This window comes from Haemaphysalis longicornis, unplaced genomic scaffold (assembly GCF_048455015.1).
Source record: "Haemaphysalis longicornis isolate Haplotype H1 unplaced genomic scaffold, Haemaphysalis longicornis Haplotype H1 scaffold_13, whole genome shotgun sequence".
Lineage (NCBI taxonomy): Eukaryota > Metazoa > Arthropoda > Arachnida > Ixodida > Ixodidae > Haemaphysalis > Haemaphysalis longicornis.
In genome coordinates this window covers 93,692,342-93,714,274 of record NW_027526233.1, presented here as the reverse complement: position 1 = coordinate 93,714,274, position 21,933 = coordinate 93,692,342, and the positions used below count along the sequence as shown (strand labels likewise).

At 45.1% G+C, this 21,933-nt stretch overlaps 1 protein-coding gene across 3 annotated transcripts in view; it reads left to right on the top strand.

The window, feature by feature from the left end:
* Positions 1-21,933, top strand: part of LOC144164405 (thrombin inhibitor hemalin-like) — a 111,343-nt gene that overhangs the window by 74,712 nt on the left and 14,698 nt on the right. For 2 of the 3 annotated variants that reach the window (XM_077694926.1, XM_077694925.1), the window contains 2 exons: positions 9,400-9,459; positions 15,332-15,370. The exons of the other annotated variant lie outside the window; for it this stretch is intronic. In XM_077694926.1, the coding sequence (XP_077551052.1) occupies positions 9,400-9,459; positions 15,332-15,370 (99 nt within the window). The remainder of the gene's footprint in view (positions 1-9,399; positions 9,460-15,331; positions 15,371-21,933) is intronic. 3 annotated transcript variants of the gene reach the window in all.

The following is a 21,933-nucleotide window of genomic DNA, read 5'->3' as shown; positions in this document are numbered from 1 at the left end:
GCTCGAAGTTGTGTAAGAGCTGGTCTTGGATCAAGCCGTGATTAACCTCTACTAGCCTGCGTTTTCGAGAGGGCATTAAAAAATATGTTTTGCTATCGCTTTTGCTAGTCTACTGATAAGGAAGCCGTAGAAGAACTTTTACACATGCATGGGTTTTCGAAGAAAGTTACGGCTATCGCACAAAAACAAAACAAGAGGCCGTAATGGATCAGTACATGGTAAATTTGTTCCGAAACATATTATTTACGGCAGCTCAGTGTGCTTTTCAACAAAGTACCTATGTGGCAACATTTTTATTGCAATCAAAATACTTATATTCCTGTAGTAAATACGGGTGTAAATGGATGGTCACAGAGGAAGGAAGGGTGATCATTGGCATTACCCAGTGGAATGGGAGCAGTCAGCACTTTACTGACAGTGAGGTGGCTGATGGTGATGGTGATGGTGATGTGGCTGTGCCCTTTGTAGTGAGTCGCCGCTGCGTTGGATCGCGCGGCGTAGCCAAAGAAAGAAAAGAAGAGAAAAAAAGGAAGAAAAAAGACGAAACCGTCCCTAACACACAAGAATTGATGATCCACTCTACTACTCAGTCCTCAATGTCGCAACATTCCCCGTGCTGCTCCGTGCTGCCACCCTCGTTCAAGCCGTCTCTCCATCGCAACGCCGCATGTCACCACCAGGCCTCAAGGCGTCGTTTCGCATTGTCCACCCACGCAGCACCCCCAGCCTCTTCAAAACCGAGAGCTGCTGACCGGGTGTGGCTCTCGGGAGCAGGTGCAACCGCAGGGCATTCGAGGACGACGTGGCTGGTGGTCTCTTTTGTAGCTCCACAGGCGGTGCAAGTTGTGTCGAGCCCGGCCGTAAACTTCGCCCGCCACACACGTGTCCGCAGCACGCCGAGACGGGCCGCTTCCAGCAGGCCACTGCCCAGGGAGTTATCAAAAAACTTCTCCCGGGCGATGGTCGTCTTGGTGGCGCTATACAGGTCCCGAGAGGGCTTCGCCTTTGCACCTTCGAGCCACTCCCTCGTCTCCACCTTTGTCACCTGAGCCCGGATCCTGGCCGCCCTCGTGCTCACGGGCAGCGCGGCAGCTGACGCGATAGACTCGGGCGATACCTCATAACGGCGCCGCAAATTCGCAGTCCGTCAGGTCCACCATGTCGAGATGCCGGAATAGATGGTGTGGATCAGGGCCTGGTGGGCCAGGTTAGTGTCGGGCAACCGGAGAAGTCTGACTTCGTAGCTCAACTTTGCCACTGCTTCCCGCGCCGTAAATGACGACCAACCCAGGTCCCTCTGGATCCCCTCCACCGGAGTGTTCTTGTGGACGCCCAAGGCCATCCTGCCTGCGTCTCTCTGTCTCCTCTCTAAGAATTCACGCGTTCCTGCAGAGAGGCACAGCGTGGCGTTAGCGTAGGTCAGCCCTGGCACTGCCACCATCTTCCACAAGGCACGTAGCACCTCGTAGCGGTTGAAAGCCCAAAGTGCATGCCGGCCCAGAAACCCTTTGTTTCTGGCAGCTTTGGTCTTGATGCGCCGCTCGTGTGTCGCCAGGTAGTCCGGTCCTGTGCTCAAGTGCACGCCCAGGTACTTCGCCGCACTCGGCATGTGCACCGTGTCCCCCTGCAGTGCCCATGTCCGCTGATGTACCTGTGCCAAGCCCCATACCATCACCATGCACTTAGCTTGACTAAACAGCAGTTGTAGCTTCGCCATCTCTGAGCCACAGATGTCCAGCAGGTGTTGCAACTCTTCTGGCGATCCTGCCATGACGGCGAAGTCATCCGCGTATACCAGGGCTGGGATTCGATGGACCACCAGCTGCCCCTCTACCCGGTGTTCCAGCCGGTAACCGCTCCCCAAAAACTCCAACTTGTTCCAAATGTTGCCATCAATGAGTAGATTCCATCTGAGTGCGGACATGACAGCTACCGATTCTTTCTCCTGTTTGCGCTGCTTACAATTGGTGTGATGGCAAAAAGGCAAAGCCAAAGCCATAGCCAAAGCCAATAGCCATAGCCAAAGTGGTTCGGGTTAACTAACAGGTTTCATGCGAAAGAAGTATCACGGTCTACTTTTATAGCGGTCCTATTGTGTAGACATGTTCATATTTCGTGATGCCTGGTGTAAATATAAAATATGTTGAGTAATTCAGAAGTGGTTTTCGTTTACAAATGTTCGAAAACCGGTTCCGATGATTGTAAGGGCGATCACTGTTGCGCGTCCAATTTGGTGAAAGTGATCATCATGTGCCCTGGAAGCTCATTTTCCTACCCGCTTCTACGAGCGGATAAATTTTTTTGTAGATGAAGCCATCTTTTTTTCGTGCTCGTGCAAAGAAGAAGGTGAGACGTTTCCAAAATGCAGAGATACTTTTGATGTCACCAGACGATTTTAAATGAAAAAAAAAGATCGCTTTGTGTTTCAATTAGGGATTTTCCTAATTCATTATAAGGCTTTACACTATCCTCAGCCAGGTTTTGGTGCTTATAAATGAATGGAGAGTCAACAACCACTACTCTTAAGGTGCATGACATATTAAATGACTAGCGTAGTTTTCTCAAAAGTACCCGCAAGAAGATTCTACTGTGTCTGTTTCGATTTGGACGAGAGGTGGTGATTTATATTGATTTGCGCGCACTGTCCATAAAGTCAATATTAAAAGTAAAACTGTGAATCCCATCCTATCTTATCTGATGTGCACTGTTGCAAACAATGCCTATTGCCATATAACCCGGCTTCAAACCCCAACCGCAAGATAGCGTATGCATTCAAAAGATCCATAGCAATCTTTTCGCAGGAATTTCCGAAGGAAAACGGCTTCGACTTCCGTGTAGGTCGAATTCTTTACATGTCTTCAATTTACCACTTTTTTCACTGCCAAGGCATTCTCTGAAACAGTTTCCTCCCTGCTGTCCTTCGAAATCCCATTTCTTGTTTATTCGCCAAAATTGGTTTGTTTTACCGTGGTTGTTGGCAAGGGCCCTGGTGTGCCTTTCATCATATTTCTCATCTTAAGAGTCCTACGTTTGTGCAACCATGAATCTCCTGAAAATCCTCCACGATTGTTGCTAAGAGAAAATTAGTGTTTATAGCTGAGTGATCGAGTAGCACTTTCAAAAGCGGCGGACAAAATATTGCTTTGGAGTTGCATAGGAAGTTTGGAATGTTTTAGGAACACAATTTTCTATCCCTAATTGGTATAATTTTGTATTGGTATTGCTGAAGGAATTATAAATTTGGCGGTAAGTTATTTTGACACTCCCGAAAATGCGCCAACAAGCAGTGAAGGTGACTAGTTAGAAAGGTAACGACTTCTGTGGCGGATATGGATTGACGTTGAGGCGTGCCAGCGGCGGTGGCGGCGACGTAAATACACATGTGTTTGCATACTGCGTTGCGCTGGTACAAGAAGGGTGGTAGTCGCTCTTGGCACGAGGGAAAGATCAGTAAATAGCACCATCCTAAGCCCGAAAGAAGGGCGATATGTGACTGCAGGCTAAAAAACTATATTCATAGTCGTAGTCACATTGCGGGAGCGTTGTCGTCTTCCTTCTCACCCGTAGCCCGTCTCGCTCTCTTCTTTCTTGCCTACCTGCTGTTTTGATGATGCATGATGTCAGTGTCAAGATAAAGCGCACATTCACACAGGGGACCGGGGATTGATGCATTAAGTGTAACCTGGGTATGGAAAAGCCTTAAGTCTTAGCCTTGTAAGTGTGGCCGGCGTTCGTCCGGTGCCCTACAGGACATTTCCCGCCGCTTTAGTTCCTCGACCTACCGATAAGATGTACGTGCGACGTTTCTTGGAACTTTGTGCCTACTACAGACGATTTGTGGAAGGCTGCTCAATAATTGCAGAAACCTTTACGCGGCTTATAAAAGATGCCGTTCCGTTCGTCCGCAGGAAAAACCAGCAAGACGCATTTGTCACGCTGCTAGCCACCTTCAAACTGCACCAGTTTTAGCCCTTTTTGCTGAAGTTGCAGATACGAAAGTCTATGCTGATGCCAGCAACGTTGGAGTCAGTGTTATCCCTGTGCAGTGGCAAGCTTGCGCGGAAAAAAGATGTAGCGTCTGCTAGACGCACACTTCCAAAAGGGAGAGGAATTATTCGGCGACCGAGAAGGAGTGCCTCGTCGTCCTCTGGGCTATTAGGAAATAAAACTCACACCTTTCAAAGGAGCTACTCAAAGGAGCCCCCGTCCATCATGCCCGCTGGTGGCGTGCGAACCAGAAGTACCTATCGAGATGACTCGCTCGTCGAAGTTTAAAGCCACGAGATCCCGAAGCCACAGCCGTGCACAAGTCCGGTAGAAAAGACAGCGATGCTTGGTGTTTGACACGGGCACCAGCTTCCGTGAGTCCTTCCTAGGCGGACGAGGACTGTCCATTCATCAGAATCATCCACACGTTAGATGTGGGTGACTGCCAGTTGCCTGACGCTGCGCAGTGAACGATCACCAAATACCAGCGAGATGGCAATGCTGCACCGTCATGTTCTTTCGTAGAGGAATAATATTCCTAATCTTTAAGTGGCAACGTGCTTTAAAAGCGAAATTAGAACGGGAATAACAAGGCATTTCTGATGCTGATAACATCACCACTGCGCATGGAAGTGCAGCAGGCATGCAATGGTGGACCCACGGTGGAGAACTTAGGCGCCACCCGAATGTTTGCAAGGATTCAAAAGAAGTACTCATAGACAAAACTGCTGGAACATGTCCAACATTACGGAAGAACCGGCTGTGATTGTCAGCGCTGAAAGACACCACCAGTAAAACCAAATCCCAGCAGGCCTACTTCATCCCTTAGGCTTCCCTGACGCACTGTTTTGCAAATCGGAATGGATATGCTTGTGCGCCGAGATGATGCGGTACTCGTAGTGTTCTTCTTCCTCCACTCGTGGCGCGTCTGGCCATCTTCTTTCTTGGCTACCAGGAAGAAAATTTAACTGGGTACGGCATACCATTTCTTGTGGCCCATGCCACATTGGATAATAGATGAAGTTTTACTACAGGTTTTGGCACGTGCTCACGCACTGAACAAAAATTTAAAGGGTATTTTCAGCACCTATTTTGAAGTAGTGCGTGAAACACATGGTAGTCGCTGATTAAAGGGATTAGTTAAAGTAAAATGTGATGCTTTCTTTACATTACCTAAACTTCATTGGTAAGTTGTTTAGGTTGTAATTCCGGTGGATTTTTACTCAGGCTTTATGCTACGAATTAAAAATTGCTTTAAGTTGCCAGATGTGAGGGACTCCACCCACGTTCTGCTGTACATTTAGAAAGATGCAAAGCAACGTAGGAAACTGCGTAGAAAAATACGTTCTTTGGTCTACGGATGCACGTGCAATGAAGGAATGGAAGGGACTTAGCAATGAAAATTTTAAAGATTAGCACTCCTTTCTCCTGCTGATGTGTCCGTAATGTTTTGCTCTATAGTCCTATAAGCATTTGTTGTAGCACACCGGTATTATACATAAAATCGTTCCTCCTGATAACTAAAAGGCGCAACGTCACGGTGGCGTAAAACCCTGCAACTAGTAGAAACACGTAACCGTAGCTTAGGTTCTTCGACTCTTTACGATTGTGATTTACTTCCACCTCCTTAAAATACAATAACAAACCATCTTAAGCTTTTAAAGCATCAAACAAGCAAGCTTCAGAGTCATGGAACAGTCAAATATTGAGCTTTTAACCACTACAAGCAAACCCGTAGTGTTGACCCTTTGGTGAACGTGGGCCAACCATGTGTAAGACAGGTATTCCAAAAGGTGGTCTAATTAATTTTCTGTATGCTGACAAAGACATTTCGCGTGGCTACGAGGGCAGAGAAAAAGGCTGAGAAATTGAAAGGCTGATGTTTCATGCGTTAACGTCACTTTTTTAAAATTATTAGCCAGGCACATCTTTCGCAAGCAGGCAAAGGTATAACCACAAACAACAACTCACACGTTGTCTAAAACGTCGTAACCGCTAATTTGACGGCAAGTTTAGAAAATGCGTCTGCAGCGACCTTGTGAATATAATCTATGATGGGGGTACTTTTTTAATCTTGCATTACTGTAGTACGGATGGCAACAGATTGGTACTAACTAGCTAATAATCCATATCTGCTACCATTAGATACAACATGAATAAAACAGGAACAGTGCCTGTTCTTATTTGTCGTGTTCTTCGTCCGTCTTTATATTGCGCTGAAAGGTAACGTAGATTGTTTTGGCACTCTAACAAAGTTTTGGAAGCAACTGCATTTGAACTTAGTCTCTGAAAGGCGTCAGTTTAGGGACAGTTTCGAAAACTATCAGCAAAGAAGCAACGATTAGAGGCAGCCCGCTACTGACCTGCATTTAGGGGAAGTTGTACAAATTTTCCAGATATTTATTGTAAAAAAGAGGCACCGCTTATGCAATCCAAATTTGCGGGGGAATCCAATGACCGCGCGGGTTCCTTCAGTGAAGTTGTCCGGCCATTTTTCCCACAATCTAAAGGCCCGGCAGTGGTGCGCAAGGGAGCATATATAGCCACAGGAACTGCAAGTGTTTATCGCACTGCCTGGTGTTATGACTTTGATAATGTATATGTAAATTGATCTTTGAGGTCTTTAGCAATAAACCAGAATATCGAACTTGGACCTAACCGTGTGCAAAAGTGTGTTCTCCATGCCAGTCATGGATCGCCGCTGAAAACGACGGTCACTTCGGGAACACTCGTGAACAAACGAACTCGCGAACATTTTACAACTGAGAAACTATGATGATAAAAAATACATGAGCACAATTTTTAAAAACGCTCGATGCCAGTTTTTAATACAAAATGAAACGAAGCATTTTCTTTTCTCTGCCGGTTCGGAAATTTGCGTATTTTAAACACAGTCTAGTAGTGCACAACCGAGCATCGACAGCCTTATATGTAGTGACTGATTTCAGGTTGCCTGTGTTCACATTATACTTTTTTCTTTGTATGCATGTTTGTAACTGTAATGGCTTTCCTGGTTGCTTCAACCACGACGTATCGCGGACCTTTAATGTGCCATCAACCTAGTCCGACATGAAATCGCTAAAACAATAGCAGGTTCGTAAATGGAAACACAACATTTTCCTGTTATTCGAACAGAAAATTGATATACATATAACCAGTAACAGTATTTGTTCGCCTTACCTTTGTAACACACCAAAGTTCATTTGCGAATATTTTTCTCGCGTAGATAAATAACCGAGGAAGATTGCACTTTTACGCCACTCGGAAAACTTTCCACGGAACAGGCCCCTTCGATTTGCATAGTGTTCCATAAAACCGATGATCTAGCGAGACAGCAAGACATCACCGGTTTTCAAATCCGGTTTACAATGAATGACTGTTGTAAATGTCATTATTGGTAATAATTATTTTTGAGCTATTCCATGTCAGTGAGTTAAATATCACACGCCACGGAGGCTAAGTGTTTATGCCATCAGTTGGCCGAACTCAAGGACATGGTTGTGATCCCGGTACGACTGGTGCTTTCCTTATGGAAGCATGAAGTGAAACCACTGTTTGTCTTGATTTCGGTGCACGTTATAAATCCCCACGTTTTCAAAATAAATCCGGAGCCACATATAAGGCCACCTCACACCCCAGGTGATGGCCCGACACGGTAAAATGATTAACCAAGTAGAAAAATAAAAGTGGTCGTGGCCACAAGAGGGACTTATAAGCGAAAAAAGGAACACCCTATTTATATTAAGAGGCAATCCGTTAGGTGCATCGCGTGCATTTGTAAACCTGCAATGCTCTCTCTAAAGAAGCGAGTATTTTTCAGCAGAATAAATATCCGTGGAACAGGGTGAAAAGACGGGGGCATTATTTTCTGAGATTTATATCTTTGCTTTTTACCTGCCGACACTTGTTCGTTCTTCATTAAGTAAAAACAACTCTGTGCAGATCCTTTTTACTAAAAGTCGTTTCTTACTAACTCACGGGTGAAAATGCTGTTGTATGAACAACATTATATTTACGTTCGCTTTCTATTTTGCTTGTTAGTCGTGTAGGCCACTATCCCTCGATAGCTTTTTTTAGTATTTACAGGTGTAAAAAGCTGTGTGTGCGTGTATAGATGTCTACAGTCCGCCCTGGATATACCTTTTTTGTAAAGTGTGAAGACGGGCTCGTTAGTTTATACTGAAGGCAGAAAAACAGCACAAACAAACGACACGTGAGACGAGAAAAAGACAATCACGGGCGCTGACTCACAACTGAATGAATTTTACTACGCGCATGCAATATAAGAAAAACCAGGTAGAAACAAGATAAATTTCATTCAGTTGTCAGTCAGCGCCCGTGTTTGTCTTTTTCTCGTCTCACGTGTTGTTTCTTTGCGCTGTTTTTGCCTTTTTCGTAAAACAAATCCATATCAGGTCTTTGGTGAAAACGTCATAATTAGGTATGTTATCAGCGATGCCAGCGGCCAGGTAGCAACCACAGCCGTGGCTTTGGCACGGAATACATTTGTCTATGTAATTGGCAACGTGAGTAACGGTCGAAATAGCGCCGCAATATGACGGCCGCATAAAATGCGGTCCGTCTCTCTTGTTTTGGACGCAACCCGCTAACGCGTAAGGTCATCATTGCCGTCCGCACGGATGTTTTGACGAAAGAATAAACCATTACGCATCACATTGCTTTAGGAGAGGAGTGGGGACGGTCGGAGCTAAGACGCTTGATGATCCACCCAAACAACAGCTCAAGACACTGGCGGTGACCAAGGTCCACCAATGCTTAGCGAGATAATGCACAGGGATCTTTGCCATTCCCTCGTAAGCTCAGGCTTACGAACAGAGTGAACAAACAGGCTTCTCGCTTCCGTCTGCATTAGCCCAGTCTTGCAGATTACCTAAAAGTTCTCTTCTGGGAGTCATGGTGCCGTGCGTCCAAGCCGGCTTCATGGGTCATTCATAGGTGACCACTAAGACAGGACAATATGGTTGTAACGGCATCAAATATTTCTACTATACATATAGATACATATTTGTTTGTTTTTCTCGAAAAACGTTACATCAATACCTGTGAATGCACCATTCCGCCCGGCTGAAAGGAATTTGCTGGGCTTGAGGATGTGGTGAGCAAATTTCCGGTTGAAGGGAATTTGCCCAGTACGTTAATTTGTAGCCACCCACATAATATTAAAACGTAATAAAAGATCATGTCAGGAAGTGAGGATTGATTTGTCAGAAGATGGACGAACACTACAATATGAATAATGCCGAACAAGCAAGCTTCTAAATAGAGGCTCCCGATTACTCTAACCAAAACTACAACAATATCTTAACAACGTGCTCTTACAGCTTGCTGTTATGGCGCACCATCTCCAAAACCTGCCGGAAGGAATTGCAGTGTTGATACTTTGTTTTACAGAATACAAGAACGAGACGACTGGAAGGGATCTTCACATACCACCATTTCCGTGGGGACGCGGTAGGTCCAATTCCTCCCCCAAAGCTGTCCGAGTTATAGTACATAGTGTTTAGGGGTACGGACTCTTGTTCTTAAATAGTACATAATCAAGTTGTGAAGTGTTTATACCATCTTAAGACGATGGTACGGTTGTACAATAGGTCCGCTTCGCAACGTATATCGTGTTTTTATAACATAAAAAATTAGTGTTGCCCGTTAATTTTATACCAACATACTACGATAGTAATTTTAGAAAAAGATGTAACAGGAAATTTCATACGCGCTCTTGGCCTTTTTTACAATGTTAGCAAAAATGTAGCTATTGAATAATTTTTCTGTAGTTATTACAAAATATGCAGTCGAAAAATACACCCAAACACTCAGTTGGCCCATACCCGTAATTTGGAGAAGCACATTTCATATTTTTATATCTCGTAGAAAGTGCGTAAGAAGAAACGGCTCAATTTGGCCAAATCAGAGAATAAGATATTTATAGTTGCTGTATTGGTGTAAAAATGGTCTTAAAATGCCTTCTCTCTGCGTTTAAAATCCTGTGTGAAGGGCTGTAATTGTACTTTCATGGTACATGGATGCAGCAGAACGGATCTATTGCTGGGACCTAATATAGACTGATTCATTGCGTAGTAGAAAAGAAGGTGACTTTATGAAACGTAGTGTTGCAAAAAAATAATATTTTCTGTGTTGTGGTCAGCGTATCACACGGCATCAGCGGAGTAATCGTTTGTTGTGACGTGGCCTTGGAATATTTTTGTAGAGGGTTGTTTGATGCGTACTCTACTGCTTTCCCGCCAATCAGCTGAATCCAGTGCGTGCGAAATAGCCAAATGTGCCTATTAGACGTCATCATCTCAGCCAAGCTCCACATCGCTGGCCGGCATATTTTAGTTTATATAGTTTATAACCCCAGGAATCTCGCGCAGGCAGCCAGAACCTGATGTTACTGGATTGTCACCCGTCGTCTATTTTTCAATATCATTGGTGTTATTCGCGTCCATCAATTCCAAGAATACAACTCCACAGAGTTCGAACTTCAAGGGTCAGCACAACTCTCTCTGCACCCCCAGATTAGCTGAAATGGCCGAGGTGAAACTTCGTTAACTGAACGAAAGGGCAATCTCAGCTCAAACAGTACCCGCACTCCACAAGGGCTATAACAACATGTACAACACTACATGCTTGCGCACCCTCCTTGGTGACCTTCCACTTTTTTTCCAGACTGCATAGTGTTCGTATTGAAACGATATCGCCTACTGACAAACATGCGTCGGAAACCCGATCTCAGCTACAGCGCCGGCACTCTCACAATTTGTAGCGGGAGCCACTGTGATTCTGGAAGCTGCATTCACGGCGCGCCAAAATCTCGCGAGAGCTGCCATCATGCTTCAGCGGATACGTATAACCGATACACCTACACCAATCGCGGGGGTAGCCCTGCATTGGTGGGACGTGTGCACAGTGCGCTGCACATGAGCAGTCAGTGGACGCATCTTAGGAACATACACTCATCAGTATTGGTCGCTCAACAAAAGTGAATATAATGCTTTTGTGTGAAAACGGTTGCGCCGCTGGAGAAATCAACTTGCGAGGTTTTCAGTAACTGTAGAATATAGGAATGGCGAATATTTCGCATGTCATTACGGTTCTGTCATGCGAATCACGCAGAGATTTTGTACTATGACTATCCGTTACACCTGATGCGTTTAGAGATAGCCCACGCAAACGTATGACTAGAAATCCCAGACTGAGTGCATAGCAAGAGGCTAATTTTTATGGAAAGAATAAATGCTTCTATCCGTGCTATAGACGAGTGTATGTTATAGTATAGAGCTGTAACTATGAAGTGCGGCCGATACCTAATATGAACGCAACCGTTAATCCGTCGCTACCCCATTACGGGCTGCATTAGAGTAGCGCTGCAAGTATCAGTGACTACAGGTTTCAAGACTGAGAAATTCACTCTTGAAGTACGTTGATTGCGGCGCATGACAAGATCGCTAAACTACCTGTGTGCTGTCTAAGCAACGTTATAACAGAGTATTTTGGCAGCGACGACGTAAACATGCTTACATGTCGCGTTTTAAGTGCGAATGCACTTCTTAAGCGAGCCTGAATCGTCCGCCGCCGTAGTCCGCATAGCAACAGCTGCGGGTGCGCGCGCTCCTCGTCTTCCTCCTCGTCTTCCCTAGCAACGGGGGGAGAACTGCGCGCGCTACTCTCCTCCTCCTCTCTCCGCTCAGTGACTGCGGGTGTTGGGCGCCTCCTCTCCACTTCGGGCGGGAGAGCTCTCGCTCGCGTAGCGGGCGCCCCGCATTCCGACGCGTGAGGGCACTCGTGTAGCCCTCGCCGTAACGGCGGGCGCTACTCTCCTCCTCCTCTCTCCGCTCAGTGACTGCGGGTGTTGGGCGCCTCCTCTCCACTCCAAGATCACGATATCCACCGTAATCGCGCAATCAACAACCATGCATTCGCACTTACACACTCTACCCCTCGGGGAAGTGCGAGGGAATTTTTTCACCTATAAAAACCTTGCTGCTCGAGACGTATTTGCCTCAGTGCTGCTGGCACAGGTATACGATCCGGACAGCAATTCGCCGGGCGAGCGCAGCACCACTCGCGTCAGACCCGCGCATCTCTGGGTCGGTCCGCCAGCGTCGACCGCCTTCAGCTCCGGTGAACCGAGATGTCCAAAAAAGTGTGCCGTAATGTTTTTTTGCGAGCATACTTACGGCAATCTGCAACGAAGTCATGCAGAAATGTTATATCGTAGCGGGAAGCCTTGAAATGAAACGGCGAGCTGGTCGAATACTGTCTACTTGCTGCCGATCCGTAGGTTGATACAACCAGCATGATTGTGTTCAAAGCTATGCATTCTCCCGCAAAATTTTTTTCTCCTCTCACCTTTCTGGAGATATGAAGCCGTGGGTACTGCATAGTGGAAAGTCCACGCTAAGTGAGTGGATTACATGTTGCCTTAATGTACGAGCAGCTTGTCGCGGGCTGGTTAGCAGGGTGGCGGGCAGGCGGTGAACACAAATGTGGACATTGAATCTGTTCACAACGAGGACCGCCAAACGCCGGAATTACAGCGAAGTTTAACCCCCAGTGTTTCTTCTCTGCTTCATCCAATATTTCATGTCTATATCTCCGCATTATATAACTATAACAACCTATTGGGAGGACACTCAAGGCGTTGAGGTTCCTAAACTTTTTGCCAGCTATTGGATAACACAAAATCATCATTTCTGCCTGCAAAAGTAACTACGAAATCGTGGTTTAAGCCACTGAAAAGCACAAAAATTCGGATAAGACGCCTAGCAATAACTGTTGTAAATATATGAACGCAGGACGAAATTTTCGCGTTCGAGAAACGTCATTGATCCCATTCGTGTGACTGTGGCAACTCCGGACTAGTCAAGGGTGTCCTCTGGGCACTAATTTTTTTTGCTCGTTGACTTTGGCTGCAATGGTGTTTACCGTAATAAAAGCGCTACTATATTGCTATCAGTGGTCTCACGCCGGGCCTGTTAGAGTGGAGAGAAAAAAAAATCACTGCAACTGAACATTACGTCATGTATTTCCATATGCCTATTTCATGTTCCGCTTACTGCTCCTCCATCCGTCCTCCCCCAATGCAAGTTCTTTAAGAGGCTTTTCGTGAAGAGTTCCTTCTTGCGATGCGTGTTCTGATACAGCTGGTGTGCTTGGTTGACACCTGGAAACCCAGTTATGTTTTTTTGGCGGAGGGTGCAGCATAGACTTAAAGCTATCCATTCTCCCCGATCCGTAAGGCTGGAAAGGGCGTTATTATGTGTCTTGCACTGCTCCTGCAGAAGCTAAGAACGATACATGAAAAGCACAAAACCCGGTGAGACTTGTAATTTGTCGAGGCTGTTATAATCGATTACATGGATTCAAAATCAGCACTAATTTCCTGTCCTCTAGACTTCCTATTCGATAGTACGTTCCACTTAATAACGTAAGCGTTTCTTATATAGAAAAACAAATGTGAATTACGTACTGTTACATGTAAGGAGCATCCCATTAGGACAACAGACCGATATCTAACAGTGATGTGGTTCAGGTAGTAGTACTGCCGTGGCAAGTTTACCGACATGATTGGAATACCCAACTCGGAAACATCCCGCAACGTCTCATATATTTGCAAACACAACCTCCCTTTTCTTGGATATTCAAAATAAAAATTCCGTTTGTTTAAATAAAACATACAGATCTTCAGAAATTTGTTCCCTCAGGTAGGCTGTGCCAGCACCTCTCTTTATGGGCATCACGCCCATACGCCCTTAAATTGCCTTTCCGTACGTGAGTCCAACCTAATAAATCCTACTTCATTCACCTGCACTGTGTGGTATAATTACTGTACAATATGGTACTTTTTAAACCCAAAAGGGGCGACTAATATGCTTTATCCGCGTTGTAAAAAGAGGAGCGCGCCCCAGGCAGCAACGTTCTGGCTTGCAAGGACCCACTCAGTTTGAGCCTCTCTGCCTTAGATGGCGTTAGGTGTCACGGGCTCTGTGTCACCTGTGGGCGCTGTCCGGTGCCTATAGATACCGGGAAAATGTTCAGTAGTATCTAAGAGGTGAAGTACACTGACGCTGCATTGCATAGATAGCAAGACGCGACCATTTGCAGATATTGAAATATACTGAACCATCAACAGGCTATGCCGGAATTCCTCCTACTTGTTACTTTCTTAGGTGTCTAAAGTTACAGAGATAGTCAGCATAATAAACGTGTCACCTAGCATAAACCGGCATTCCTATGTTTTTAGCCGCGAAGGAATTGTTCTGGGATCGATCCACCGGGAAGAATATTCTGCTCCAGCTGTCAAACATTGACATCAGAAAAAATAAACGTGCACTCAACTGCCATATTACGTTTCTAAGTGAGTGGGGGCCGGATTTTCCCTGTTACACGTAGCGAGGTTTAGTGGACAGCTTTCAACTTAAGAGCAGTGCGTTCCATGATTTTTTTTTTCAAGCTTGCTGTTTGCTGGGTTGTGTCGCGCTCCAGAATACTATTACAAGAAGGGTCAGCAACATGCGAGTGAAAAGGACAGAAAATGAAGACCGAGGAAGATAGTCAAAGTTAGAATCTGGCTCAGGAAAGATTACTTTTTGATATTGCGACCTAACACCAAGCTCGAAAATAAGTTCGGCGGAATTACAAACCATCGAAAAGCGAATCCGAGGCTGGTGTTTACAAGTATAAAACCAGCGGCAACACTGAGCACAATAACTGCAATAAAACGTTCAGCTGCTATTGGTAGGATTGGAAACTTGAAAAAAAAAAACGACGATGAGGCATTTTGTTACCAAAGAATCGAACAAATGGTCTTCCTAGTCATTTAATTCTTTCCCATTAGGAATAGGTTTGTAGAAGGTCCATTTTGCTGAATTTTGGGAATGCTACGTCCAAATGGAGCACAGCGACGAACGCATATAAGGGCCATTCGGTAAAAGGTTTGTCACAGAACATAAAACATAACTTATTTGGGCGTCAGTAATCACAAGTAAGAGAAGGAACTGGCCCTCTTCGTGGTGGAATGCTCGCAGGAAGCCCGTGTGCTGCTCAAAGTTCGCTTTCACACCATCGCCGCCGCAACAGCCGCGCCGTCTGTTGGGTTATTCCAGCAGGCGCTGCCGTGTTGGTTTTTCCTGCGTTGTTATGTGAACGACACAACATGACACACTGCCACAACTGCTACATGCAGACGTCGTAGGAAGTGCACGCGGAAAAAAATTCCAATGCAACACTACGTCTACGTTCTCACGATTCGTATACTTTTTTTAGCTTGGTGATAAAAACACATCATTTTACCTTTTTAATGCTGTCTTATCTACGGTTACAGCTCCGGAACTCCCAGCTCTCCCGGTGGTGCTGGCTCAAGGTATACTACTCCATTTCTCTAGTATATTGCGATCTAGTACCATTGTCACGTATCTTATGCTTTTCTTCGAAACCTTGAATAACCGTAGCTCTTTTTGTCAAGTACTAAATTATACCCAGTAAAATATCCTCCTCCTATTACATACGGTGCTTTTCGCCGCCCCTGTCGGTCTTCTTACGATGAGTGAATGGAAGGTTTCGTGAAATCAGTTTTTCCCGAATTCGCGCTGTTTTGTGCTTCCTTTATTTCTACTCTTTCGCACGTTTTCAGTGGGCGCAGGTCGATGATACGTGGTTTACTACTGACTGCTTTCAGTTGGCGCTTATTCGCTGTTTTGAAGCGTTGTTTATTTCTTTTTTGTATAGTTAAATTGAGGTAACGTTTCTGATAAATAGCAGAAAAACAAACCTTCATGCTGTTGTGTATATGTGAGGTGTAGAAAGTATGATAAAGTATTCCGTGCGCAGAATAATGAGGTTATACAGGGAAAATGGCAGGAGAGAATGTAGCTTGAAGGGATGTTGCCTATTTATATTACGCAGTCTTCAATTTTTTGAAGTGATATTGCTTTGTTGGTTGAGTCGAGTAAACTGCATGTAAACAATTTTTTTAACGCTTGCGTGCCACAGAAAGGCTATCGTTTCCAGAAGATGGCTGAGCAGTGTTATTGACATGTGTCAGTTAGACGATGCGCGAAAGTCAATGAAGAGCAGTGGAAGTAAAGAAAAAAGAAGCAACCTTCGAACACATTTTTGCGCTTACGAAATAAACGGAAGTTTACAAGACCGTAAGGCAGGCCGTATCGCGAAATGCATGAGTAGAGAGGGGGTTTAATTTTGAGGAGCTATCCCACTGCTACCTGAGGAGAATAAAAAACTCCTATGGCAGTTTTCTACATTGTTAAAATTGAGGTATACAGATGCTTCTATATCTTCTCTTCGCTTTGCCCTGTTTATTGCACGCCTAGGGTGTGACGAGAGCTGTTTCTTGTTCTCTGATATTCCTAAGAAACGACACAGTTCTGTTCTCACTTGTGGCTTACATACAAAAAGACATTTCATCGAACTTTGAATGCATTTAGCCACTCAAGCCGCGACGCTGTGAATTAGCGGTCGTTTATTCGTAATTATCAGTGACCACGAGAGAATGTGATCAGATATACTTCTCTGCGTATATCTGACAAACCGACAGACTCGGGAGGCGGAATCCGCTGATCTGGGAAGTATTTCCACGAGAAGGACTCGCAGAAACCTCATGCGTTTCTACTTTTCCTCCTTTCTTCTGGCAGAAAGAGTCGTTTATTAGGTGGGACTTAGGTAGAGAAAGTGTTTACCTCCACATCAATGCAAAAAAAAAAAAAAAACGACGTTCTTTTTATGTGGCTATGTTCTATTAAATCTGCGTAGTTCTAATTCAACTGCGGGCAGTGCTTTACTTCTCCGACGTTTAGAAATTACCCCAAATATAAGTCACCGACGGCTACATAGCAAAGGCTCTCCTTCTGGAACCATTATTAGCGACGAAATTAGAAATTGTGTTCTACTTTATTTGTTGCATTAAGAATTTCTTTCACCAGTTTACAGCTGTCATTCCTGGAAACAAACGCTCTCAAGGGCTAACAGAAGTATGAACCATCGCCACTTTGAACTTAAAGATTTATAAAACAGTGCGAATAGCCTACCAGCTTCTTTTAGATGCGACGCTCAGAGCATCTCTTGTCGGCGGCCCTGTCCTTCCTGCGTGCGTCTGTTGTTGTCCGCGTGCGTCCGTTGTTGTCCGCAACCACTCTCCCCCTCTCCTCTCTGATAGCGAACACTCTATCGCGAGGGGCATTGAATTGGATTCGATTGGCTTGGCTTGACTTGGATTGGCCTGGCTTGGCCTGGCTTGACTTATATTGGATTAGATTGGATTTGGACTGGATTGGATTAAAGTGGATGGTGTTGGATTGTGTTGCGTCATAGCCGCGGCACTCTCTCCGCGGTCTGCTCTCCTTCGGGCGCGCTGGGCATATAACCGGTGTGCCGCTCTCCGGCGGCCTTTCGGTCGACGGTTGCTCTCCGTTTGCGCTTGAACCCCCCTCAGCGTCGCATCACACCAGGGTTCCCGGGAGGGGAGGTGGGCGTAATTTTTGCACAAAAATTGGCTGGCGATTACGATACTCCATAAGGCTAGCAGTGCTCTTACGGAGCCCTCACTCCCGGGTTCGCTCGAGTGCAGCGATGATGAGCCTCTGCTTCGCGGCGCGAAGTGCGTCTCAGGAAGGGACCGCGACCCGCGTCTTAGGCCGGGAACGTACAACATCGTCACGCGAACGCCTCCCGTATGTTTTCGGAAGGGTCGTGGAGACCAGCGTCGCGTGCCGACCCAGCGTACTGCGCACCAGCATACTGCCCGCTCTCCCTACGCACACTTGGGAGAGCGCTGGCGCGGCCGCGGCGAACCGCCCTCCCCTCAAAATTTCGCCACACTCTCCTTTTGACGGCACACTGCCCCCACCCTTCACTACATACTTTCAGAGAGCGCTCGCAGCGCTACGGTGAACCGCTTTCCCCCCAGAATTTCACGACACCCTCATCCTTTGTTTTCTTTCACTATTCGGTCTTGGCATCATACACTCGGTTACGAGGGCAATGCAGCTCAGTATAGGAACGGCCACCAAAGGGCTATCCTATGTGCACTCACGGGGGTAGTCCTGGTCAGGCGAAGTACGAGTCACTTTGCCACGTCTCTTGTATATAACTACATATATGTATTCCTGTCCCAAAAAATTTGAAAAATTGAAATTTATATTGAAATTTTCTATCAAATCTGTTTTTAATAATTTATGGTATTATGTCCTCGCATTTCGCTTCGCTCGAAGTTGTGTAAAATCTTGCTTTGGACCAAGAACTTATTACAGGACGAGCACATAGCCAAAGTGGTCCGGCTTTACTTACTCGGTTCATGCGAGAAGACGTCACGGTGCACTTTTATGGACGCACTATTGTGTACACATCTCCATATTATCGCGATTACTGATGTGAACATACAATATGTTGAGTGATTGAGAAGAGGTTTTCATTTCCAATGATTCGAAAACCCGTTCGGACGATTGTAAGGGCGATCCGTGTGCGGGTGCAGTTTGGTAAAGTGATGATCATGTCTCCCGGGAGGCAATTTTCCTACCCTCTTCTACGAATGAAGAAAATTTATTTGCAGATGGACCAATCTTTTTTTGTGTTCGTGCAAAGGAGAAGGTGACAACGTTTCTAAGATGCAGAGATAATTTCGATGTCTGAGGCCATTTTAAATGTAAATGAAAGATCCCTTAGTGTTTCAATTAGGGATATCCCTAATTTATTATCCGGCTTTAAACTATCGTCAGCCATGTTTCTGTGCTTATAAATAAATGGAGACTCAACGTCCACTCCACATAAGGTGGATAGGATGTTTGAAGAACTTGCTCAAAAGGTTACTTAAATGATAGGTGGCCCTTTTGGAAATAAAGAGCTGTAGATAGAGTTTATTGTTTCGCGCGAACTTTGATGGTTATAACCAGTAGTTGCTTTAGACCCAGTGAATTTAAAATCGACGAGAATTTTCGCGGAAACCGAAGCCATGTGAAAGGATACAGCTAATGAAGGTGAGATAACATACGAACAAATCCTCATACAGAAAATGTTCAAATGTCTTGTACCATTCGCATCACACCCAAAAAAGCACTGGGTTGTGCTGTCGCTCGAGTGCTGCCAAAGGCATTCAGGGAACGTAAACGAGCAGCGAAGTTTATCTCATAATAAATGACTCGGGTAGGTTTCTCAAAAGAACCCGCAAGATAATTCTAGTGTGTCTGTTTCAATTTGGACGAGCGGTGGTGATTTATAGTGATAACCGCGCATTGTCCATATTGTCAGTATTATGAGTAAAACTCCGAAATACATCATATCTTATCTGATGTGCACTGTAACAAACAGTGAATATTGCCTTATATTCCGGCTTTAAACCCCAACCGCTTTGAAAACATCAATAGAAATTTTTTTCGCTAGAATTTCCGAAGGGAAACGTGTTCGTCTTCCGGGTAGGTGGAATTATTTACATGTCTTCAATTTACTACATTTTTCGCTCTGCCAAGGCATTTTTTAAAACAGCTTCCTCCCTGTTGTCCTTCAAGATCCTATTCCTTGTTTATTCGCCAAAATTGGTTAGTTTTACCGCGGTTGCTGTCTAGGGCTCTGGCGTGGCTTTCGTCATAGTTTTAATCTCAAGAGTCGTATGTTTGTGCAACCATGAATCTTCTGAAAATGATCCACGATTGGTTCTGAGAAAAATTATGGTTTATAGCTAAGTGTTCGAAGCGCACTTTCAAAATTGCCAGACAAAATTTTGAAGAGGAGTTGCATAGGGAATGCAAAATATGTTAGCAACTCAATTTACTTTCTCTAATTGGTATCATTTCGTGCTTGTTCTTGCTGAAAGAATTATATAAATGTTTGGTGAGGTATTTTCTTACTCCCGAAAATGCGCCAATCCGTTGCGATGGTGACAAGTTAGAAATGTAACGTCCTCGGTGATGGATGTGGATTGACGTTCAGGAGTGTCACCTGCAGCGGCGAAGTACATATCGATGTATTCGCATACTTCGTTGTGCTGGTAAATGAAGGGCGGTAGTGGCTCATACCACGAGGGAAAGCTCAGTAAATAGAAACATCCTAAACCCCAAAAACGTGCGATATGTGACTACAGGCAGAAACATTATATTTCGTCGCAAAAAAACTGGAAGTACATCAACAATGCTGGTGAGAAATTTTTTTTTAATAATACAGATTCGATGTTTGGCTCTGTCACAACGGGTGATGCATTGCATTTGCGCTCACTACATATTGAGATTGAGCCCTTGCTACTGCGCATCGACTTAAAGTGATCGCAACGTCCGTTTTGCGGCCCGATGGCTTTAAGGTCTTTCATTATTCATTCACACAGGGGTCAAGGAGCTGCTCGAACCTTGCTGCATGCTTGGTGGTAAGAGCATAAATTGCCCGTATATTTGATCGAACGCTTCATAGAAAAATAAATGAGCGTAAAAAGCCTGTGCAACGAAAATTCGAAAGAAGATGTGCTCATTAACTTAAGATGTAACCATGTAAAAAGAGTCTTTCAAGCATTAAACGACTCTGATGTAACTATGAGTGCCCTCTACGTCCTACCTTCAGAGAAAAACGTCTTTACAAATATAAAAAAAAGGATATTTTAGCGAATATTACAAATAAAGACTGATTTATGTTTATTTCAAGGCGAACTTGTGCCCAGAGATAATGCGCTACTCGTAGTGTAATAGGTGGAGCGTTGTCATCTTCCTTTGTACACATAACCCGTCTGGCTCTTTTCTTTCTTGCATACCTGCTGTTTGTTTATGCGTAATGTCGGTGTCAAGCCAAGCGGCACGTTCACGCAGGGGGTCGAGGACTGCTGCAATAAATGTAACCTCGGTATGGAAGAGCCTAAATTTTGAGCCATGTAAGTGTGGCCGGCGTTTGGCCGGTGCCCTACAGGACATTTACCGTCGCTTTAGGTCGTCGACCTACCCATAATATGTACGTGCGACCCTTCTTGGAACTTTGTTCCTACTACAGATGATTTGTGGAAGGCTTCTCAATATTTGTAGAAACCTTTACGCGACTTATAAAAGATGCCGTTCCATTCGTCTGCAGAAAAAGTCAGCAAGACGCATTTATTACGCGGGTAGTCACCTTCAAACTTAGCCAGTTTTAGCCCTTTTTTGAAGAAGCCGCAGATACGAAAATCTGTACTTTTGCCAGCAACGTAGGAATCAGATTTATCCTCGTTCAGTTGCAAGCTTGCGCGGAAAAAAAGATGTAGTGTATGCTAGACTCCAGCCTTCCCAAAGCGGAGAGAAATTATTCCGTGAGCGAGGAGGGATGCCTCGTCGTCATCTGGGCTATTAGCAAATTATCATGCCCGCTGGTGGCTTGCGAACCAGAAGTACCCATCGAGGTGACTTGCTCGTGGAAGTTTAAAGCCACAAGATCACGAAGCAACAGTCGTGTACAAGTCCGGTAAAAAATACAGCGATGCTTGGTGTTTGACACGGGCACCAGCTTCCGTGAGTCCTTCCTAGGCGGACGAGGACTGTACATTACTCGGAATCATCCATACGTTAGATGTGGCTGACTCGCCAGCAGCTTGACGCAGAGCACCGAACGTTTAAGAAATACCAGCGAGATGGCAACGCGGCACCATCATGCGTTTTCGTAGAGGAATATTATTGCTACTTTTTAAGTGGGGGCAACGTATTGATAAGCGAAATTAAAACGGTAATAACATCACAATTTCTGCTGCTTATAACCTATCCACTGCGCATGAAATTGTTGCAGAATTGCCTTTATGAACCCACGGCTGAGACCTCAGGCGTCACCCGAATTTTCGCAAGAAGTCAAAAGAAATACTCATGGACAAAACTGCTAGAAAAGGTCAAACAGTACGGAAGAACCGGCCATGATTGCCGGCGCTGAAAGACACCACCGGCAAAAACAGAAACCAGCGAGCTTACTCCATCCGGTAGA